At 47.0% G+C, this 7,607-nt stretch overlaps 1 protein-coding gene across 1 annotated transcript; it reads right to left on the reverse strand.

Moving 5' to 3' along the window:
• Positions 1 to 3,388: 3,388 nt before the first annotated feature.
• Slc39a2 (solute carrier family 39 member 2) lies at positions 3,389 to 5,367 on the reverse strand. The gene is made up of 4 exons (XM_008832544.2): positions 5,253 to 5,367; positions 4,960 to 5,090; positions 4,671 to 4,721; positions 3,389 to 4,268 (listed from the first exon to the last, which is right to left on the reverse strand). Exons 1-4 carry the CDS (start codon positions 5,365 to 5,367, stop codon positions 3,636 to 3,638), a joined length of 930 nt encoding a protein of 309 aa, XP_008830766.1. The 3' UTR covers positions 3,389 to 3,635.
• Positions 5,368 to 7,607: the final 2,240 nt, after the last annotated feature.

The raw sequence follows: 7,607 nt of genomic DNA on the forward strand, positions 1-7,607 counted from the left end.
TATGGGAGTAGACAGTTGACGGACGAGGAAGGTGACAGTTGGGAACTGACGTTCCTAGAGAGGAAGCTGCTCTTTCCACTGAACCTTCTGCAAGGCTGATGAACTGATTAGAACTTCAATGATTTGGAAGGGTGCAGGTCCAGAGCCCAGTTACAATCCATCTTGGGCTATCTTTAACCCCCTTACTAGGCATTCATTACCCACCTCTGTATCTGACCTAATATCCCCTGGCTATCTGGTGAAACCTTTTGTTCCTAGAGAGGAAGCTGCTCTTTCCACTGAACCTTCTGCAAGGCTGATGAACTGATTAGAACTTCAATGATTTGGAAGGGTGCAGGTCCAGAGCCCAGTTACAATCCATCTTGGGCTATCTTTAACCCCCTTACTAGGCATTCATTACCCACCTCTGTATCTGACCTAATATCCCCTGGCTATCTGGTGAAACCTTTTGGCATGTATTAACAGACACCCAGTTTCCACCAACCTGAAAGCTAAAAATGTCATCTGATAGCATCTTTGAGGCCTTTGAGAAGTTTTGATTTATGACTTTGTTCTGTTGCTATAAAACTTCATGAAATTTACCACATCGAAACATGGAATTTGGGGTAACCCAAATCTTTGTTCCCAGGCCATGGTCACTCATGTTTGGCACCAAACTATAGTTTATCCTGTTTGAGGTGAGAGCTGTGTATTTTATATCATCACAGGAACTGAGGAGATGTGAAAATTGCCACACAAATTCCTGACTATTGCGTTAGCTTCCTCTCATCCCCTTTTCCATACTGAAGTATCTTCCCTCCATTACCCTTTCAGTTTATTTTATCTATCTATCTATCTATCTATCTATCTATCTATCTATCTATCTATCTATCTAGCTAACATCTATCTGACTATCTGTCTGTCTATCTATCTATCATCTATCTATCTATCTATCATCTATCATCTATCTATCTATCATCAATCATCTATCTATTTTTGGTCTTTTTGAGACTGGGTCTTCCTGTAGCCCCAGCTGGCCTGGAACTCAATGTAGAAGACCTGGCTGGCCTTGGGCTCACAGAGATCCGCCCGCCTCTGCCTCCTGAGCACCAAAGACAGGCGCCACCATGCCAAGATCCCTCTTATCATCTTCTAAGTCTCATCGTTCTAGTTACCTTCTAGTCTACTTCTTAAGACCGAATCAAGTTGTTTCCACATCTGGAGTCCTCGGCTCTTTTTTGGTTCTTCTTCCTTCCTTGTCCTGCCTTTTAAAAACAGCCTGTTTCCTTTTTATGGTCCAGACATTCTCCTTGATGTTCTCCATATGGAGCCACTCACTAGCTTCATGCCTGCTCTTGACATGATAATCTTCAAACTAGACACATGTCTAGCCCTGGCTGCTAAGAATTTCAGAAAAGGAAGGAAAATAGATCTGGGGAGGAAAGAAAGCCCTGGTGGCTGAGTGGCCAGGAGGCTGAAGGGGAAGCCAAGGCTCCTGGGATGAAAGACGGCACAAAGGTCATGTCTCTCCTGAAGCTTGACATACCCCCATCTCTACCTCATTTACCTCAAATGCTGATAGCATCAGCGATGCAGAAACAGAGGAGCCACGACAGGCGAGGTACTGCCCCGTAACTCTCCTTTCCATAGTTACATGGATCTCTTGCTAGAACCAGCTCTCTAGCTTCCACAAAATCATATATCTTTTGATTTATTCCTGCCAAAGTTCTGGCAAGATCACTTTAAGGTAAACAGTAGAGAATGCATGACATGCAAGGCAACCTGTTTATCCCAATAGATCAGTGTCCCAGGAGGTTGACCCATCTGCAATCACCAACAGCCAGCTCTATCCTCAGGCTTCAGTTTGGGTCTGCTCAGTTAAGATATGAGCAAATTGGAGTAGGAGAGTAAGATTATTCTACCACCTTCCTGTTTGTGTTCCTGGAGGCTGGCTGCTTTGCTGTATCAAGGATGCAACTCTGAGGGAATGACACTTTCTAGTTTCTAGTAACTGCTCCTCTCCCTTTAGCCTAGTTAACAGCATGCTTATCACCCAGTTCCACAGGGTTGCATCATCATTTCTTGTTTTGTCCAAATCCTGCCGACACCTTACCGAATGTGCCTATTAAACCTGCTTCAATTACCCAGCTTACTGCTGTCGCCTTTGATCCTGGATTCTGATATACAGGATGGGATCCAGGAGCGTGGAAAGGTACAGAAGGGGAAGATTCATAAACTGAACTTTTTGTAGAAGCACAGAAACATGAACTCTGAAGCCCAACTAGCTAAGTGATTGACTTACCTAACTTTTCGGATGCCAGTTTTCCTAGACTCACTCTGGGGGACATATGGACCTGCTGGGATTGTGGAAGTGAGAGAGTGTACCTGACAGCAGCAGCACAGGGCCTGTCACGTGGCAGGTGTTCCCTGCAGGAGCTACTGATGGTGCCACACACTAGGCTCTTCTGAGTTCCTTACTCAAGTGAAGACACAGTAGGATTGAGAACACACTATAGGACTGTGCTTCAGGGGAAAGTTTTCCTGTGTTAGACTCGTCTTCGCCCTCTCTTTCTCACTTGCTTTTGTCCACTGATTGCTTTCTCACTGATCCCTGGATGTGTAAACTGGATTTATTTTTCTTACTTTGTAGAGAGGGAATAGGATGGAAAGGAGTCAAAGACAGACAAGAATGAAGTCAGGAGACTTTGTCCACATTAAGGCCATTTGGGCCATCACAGTGGAAAATCACGGAAGGGGCAAACTGGGGAGGAGGCATGAGTCCCAGGGCACACCCTTTCTTCATTTTTCCACTAAGCCTGGGATAATATGCCAACTGGGTGGGGGGCAGGGCAGTTACCCTGCTCCCCCTCAATTCCAGACCACCTGCTTTTGCATGGTTCTTAGCAACTTTAAGGGAGGCAGGATGTTACAGAGGTTACTCAGATCGAAAAGAAAGGGCAGGCAGAAGAAAAGTCACTAATCACTGGCAAGCCAAGTAATCACCCTAGGAATTTATCTGGCATCTTTACCCCTCTCTAAACATACTGATTTTTAATCCTTCTGCCTGAGACAGCCAGAGAACAGCTCAGAGAACAGCAACAGCGTCCCTGAGGCCACACAAGGCTCAGTGTGAAGAATAGGAAGTTGATGGAAACGGGTTCCACGTGGCCTGATGATCAAGAGTCTGCTCGGCATGCTGTGGGTGGCCAACAGTAAGCACTGGGAGTAGAGTGAGGTACTTAGTGTAGGAGAAATATCTTTCTGTGTGCTTTCTGTTTCTAAAGGTCTTTCCCTCTAAATGCTGGGAGCACTGATCTATTTTTTCAGCTCCTGTGAGAAAGGTGGGAAGGGGTTGTTGAAGCTTCTAGGAAACTAGGAGAATTATATTATAATTAAATTATAATGTGACTGAATGGAAAAGCTAAAACAGGCATTTTATTATACACAATAGCAAATCTAGAGTGATGGCCTTTATACCAATTTTCCAGTTAAATAGACACTCAAACCAAATATATTATATATATATAAAATCTGGGCTCCAGTCCATGGGGATGATGCCTAATAAATGTTCCATCTCTTTGAAAATAATGTCGGAGGGCCTCTGGGATATGGAGAAGTCCTCCTTAGTTAAGTCCATCAAAGCAGTGAGGAATCTCTCAGGCCCATAAAGCAATAAGGGCCATGAAGGCAAAACCAGTAGCCACACAGCCCCACTTGGCCAGAGGGGCCTCGGGACTAGCCAGTTCCCGCGGCAAAATTTCTAGGAAGGTGACATAGAGGAATGTGCCAGCTGCTATCCCCTCTAAGAGAGCTTGGGCTAAGCCCTTCTCTGCTGTAGAGTCCCCTCTAGCCACACTCAGCCCTAGGGCTAGGCCCAGGGGGGACATGAGAGCTAATGACAGTATGGAGAATATGGCCCATCGTGGCCCAGTGCCAGTCTTCACCAGCCGCAGTCCGACACCAAACACTATGAGCCCCTTATGAGCCAGAACAGCAATGCAGAGCTTGACAGTGGCTGCGACTGTTGTCTGAAGTCCCACAGCTAGACCTTCAAATACTGAGTGAAAGGACAGCGAGACCAGAAGGACGAGGGCTCGCAGGGGACTCTGTGAGGGACACAGCACAGGTGGGTGCTTATGGAATCCAAAGACCTGAGTCCCTCCCCATTCCTTCTCCTGTACTGTTGATTCTCCAGCAGCCCCAGGGCAGCACTGCAAGGCCAGTGACTCCAAAAGGAAGACAAAGAAAAAGCCCAGGGAGATGATGAGCTCTCCAAAGGGATACTCCACCTAGGAACAGAGAGATGGGCTGTAAGCCGGGGAAAAAGGAGAGGGGAGACTGGGAAAATGTGGTAACAGAAAAAAGGGGTGGGGAGTAAAGCACAGAGCAGACGTGCAGAAGCGAAAAACACGGGGAGTGGGACCCAGGACACAGTGCCACTGGGGTTGGAAACATGCGAAAACACTGTCAAGTATATCCAAGGGTCCAGGGGGAGAAGAAGTGAAGCAAGAGCTCTTTCTGGGGATCCATAAGCAAAAGGACTAGGCTGGCACCTTCTTTCTCAATGCTGTCTGAGCTGGGAGAAGAGACTCCTACTGTCCTTCCCATATTCCTTTCAAAAGGATGTGAACATGAGCAAAGTCAGGGCTGTCCTCACCCTTTGTGGGCGGGGGGCTAGTGGGGATACTTACATGACCTGAAAGAGCAGCATCAGAAGAATTTCCTTTACTTCCTGTCCCATTCTAGGGAGAAAGAAACAGATGTGATGAAGGATGAAGCTTCCTGTCCTGCTTGGCTTCCTGTCCTGCCCCTTCAGCAATGAAGCTTTCCTAGAAGCCTGGCCCAGCCCAACCAGCTCCCACCAGTCCATTCAAGCGCTCTTATCCTACCTCATCCTGGGCTCTATCCCTCCCCCAACTGCCTTTCTGCGTTCCATTCATTATTCTCATAGCCCTGTTGCTCCACGTCTCTGCTACTCACCTGCACCATAAACTTCTGGATCTCTGGGTCAATTCTGTTCAGGGCGTCCACGCTCATATGCATTAACCCTGCTCCCAGGAAAACACCGGCAGAGACACAGCCCAGGAGGTTGAGGACCCTGTGTCGATGACCTAGTAAACAAAAGCAGAAGTTATCATCTGGTTTGCAGTGAGATAAGCAGAGGTGACTGAAGAGCGACTGGCAGCACTTAAGGTCATTGGGGATGTGAGAGACTTAGAACAAGGGATCAGGAAAGGGCTGAGGTAAGGGACTAAGATGGAGTGGGGCTGTACCTGTGGCCGCATCCATCTGGAACCACTTGACGGAGATGGGAACAAGGCCACAGCCCAGAGTGAGAGCCAGCAGGGCAAACAAACAGCCAACTTTCACTCCCAGTAGTGTCTCCATTGCCGTAGGATAAGCAGAGACCTCAAAATGACAAATGGGATGGGAGTGGTGGCGGCAGCAGCCAAAGCTGGAGTCCCCTGGCGTAAGTTCCAGCTGCTATTCTCCTGTTCTGAGTAGCCCAGGCTTAGGAGGCACTGCATAGCTGACTAGGGATCAGCCCCAGCCACCAGTCCTCCCACTGCCTAGAGGCCCCTCCCCTGGCTCACGCCTTCTAAAACTTCTAAACCAGAAACTCCAGACTCCCTGCCAGGCACAGTTCAGTGAAGTTTTCAATGCCATGACTAATCCAAGAGCTCTGGAGTCTTAGCTCATGTCTGGGGTTAATCTAACCCCAAATGGGACAATCTATGGTAGTTACATCCCAGTTATGTTGTGTGTTGGGGGGGACGGGGCAGTTTGTTCCTGCCACAGTCAGGATATTTGAGCTAAACCTCCCATAGTCTTCTAGGTTGCTCTGCTGATACCTGAACCCAACCCTTTCAGAGGGGATTTGGGGCTACTTGGGGTAAAAGGCGTGGTGAACAGCGGGGCTGGTGTTATTCTGTGGGAACTAGCATGCGAAGGGACTCCCCTTTCCTGGAACTCCAGAAAAATAGCTCCAGGCAAGGGCATGTCTAGTGGGGAGTGGAGATTCCTAGTATTACAACATGGATACCTTTACAACTTTTGACTCTGTCTGTGACCATAACGAAGCCCTCATAATCAAATTGGTAATTTTTGTTTTGTAAGAAATTCAAACAGTTCTCCCTCCCTAAAGTTAAAAAAACAAAACCCCAAACAAAGAAATGAAGCCCAGGCAGGGTATATTCATCATCTGGTCAAGGTGAGTTATACCATGTCCCTGTTGCTGTTCCTGTAATTACCAGCTGCTAACCTTGTTATTTTCATCACACAGGATGATTTACAAGCAGATGTGCAGAACTGTAGCTAGCTCAGTGACTCATAAAAGGTCCACTAGATCCAAGGTCTGAAAACCTTGTTTTTTGTCAAAACTTGTGTGTGCAACTGCCAACTCAGCCCATTCCCCTTTCCGTGCTTTCCCCCTATAATTGTGCTGAGGTGAGACAGATTTGGGGGTGCCCTTGCCTTTCTGGTGGGACCTTCTTGACTGAACTGTACTCCAAATACCAGAGTTCAGTGATCAGCTGGCTGTCATGCACTGGGCACACAAACCTGACATTTGGGGTTTGGAAACACTTCCGGGTGTGAACTGTGAGGTAAAGTTGCTCTACAAAGAAATCAGGAAAAATGAACTCAACAAACAAGAAGTATCCTGGCTGGATACAGATTAAGGGTAGAGATAGAGAGGGAAGGTTCCGGCCTGGTGGGGATCAATCTCGCAGGAGATGTATGAGGCAAACTCCAGGGTAGGTGACCATGGGAAAGAAGTCAGCCATTAAGCCTCTCCACTCAGGTCTCCATAACTACCTAGAGACCTGTTCAGAGTTCTTGGAGGGCCAAGGGTGGTCTTCCTCACTACCCTAGGTTACCTCCCCAGGCCATGTGGACTCTGGTAGCAGTGTTCTTGCAGGAGAGTGACCTTGAGCTTTGTGTGGAAACCCTAACAATGCAAATCTCAAGAGTCTCTTTTCTATAGGACAGGCCAGAACGACTGACCTTTTAATAATCAAAATCTACTTTTTCTTAAAAAATTTATTATTAAACCCTTCCTCATTAATGCATCACTTAACTCTCACCAGAGAAGCTCCCTTATGCAGCAGAAACCTACAACTGGCCAATGTGCAGAGAACAAGAGTATTTACACCTACATCAAACAGGCTCAGAGATCACTGTAAAAGAGGGGGTGGAAGGATGGTCAGGAGCCTGAGGTAGCAGATGACCATAAGGAAACAGTTTTCTGGACAGCTGGGCATTTACTCAAGAACTCACAGCAATGGTGACAGCATGCACAAGTCCCATCGCAAGCTCAAACCAGACAGAATTCTAGCATAGATGTGGGGAAGTGGGAAAGAAACTCCAACCCTGCCTTAGGAACTATGGGAAACTGATGGGAGAGTCAGAGCCAATCCCTTTTAAGGGGTTGACTCTCAGTAGGGTAACCAAGCTCCAGTGGATGGACCCATTTCGAAGTGCATTTGGGGACACAAGTTTGACTCTATAGGCCTTTATATATATAAATAAAGTGGAATACATAAAATTGGGTGGGCGGTAGTAAGGTGGTGCAGATAGGAGAGTGCATCTAAATGCAATCAAAATATATTGTATGAAATTTGCAAAAA

Source organism: Nannospalax galili, unplaced genomic scaffold (assembly GCF_000622305.1).
Source record: "Nannospalax galili isolate Female #2095 unplaced genomic scaffold, S.galili_v1.0 scaffold196, whole genome shotgun sequence".
Classification (NCBI taxonomy): domain Eukaryota; kingdom Metazoa; phylum Chordata; class Mammalia; order Rodentia; family Spalacidae; genus Nannospalax; species Nannospalax galili.

Coding starts and splice junctions, on each gene's coding strand:
- Slc39a2 (XM_008832544.2), bottom strand. CDS start 5,367: ATGGAGACACTACTGGGAGTGAAAGTTGGCTGTTTGTTTGCCCTGCTG. Junction 4,722..4,959: donor TCCAGAAGTTTATGGTGCAG/GTGAGTAGCAGA, acceptor CTTTCTCCCTAG/AATGGGACAGGAAGTAAAGG. Junction 4,269..4,670: donor ATGCTGCTCTTTCAGGTCAT/GTAAGTATCCCC, acceptor CTCTGTTCCTAG/GTGGAGTATCCCTTTGGAGA.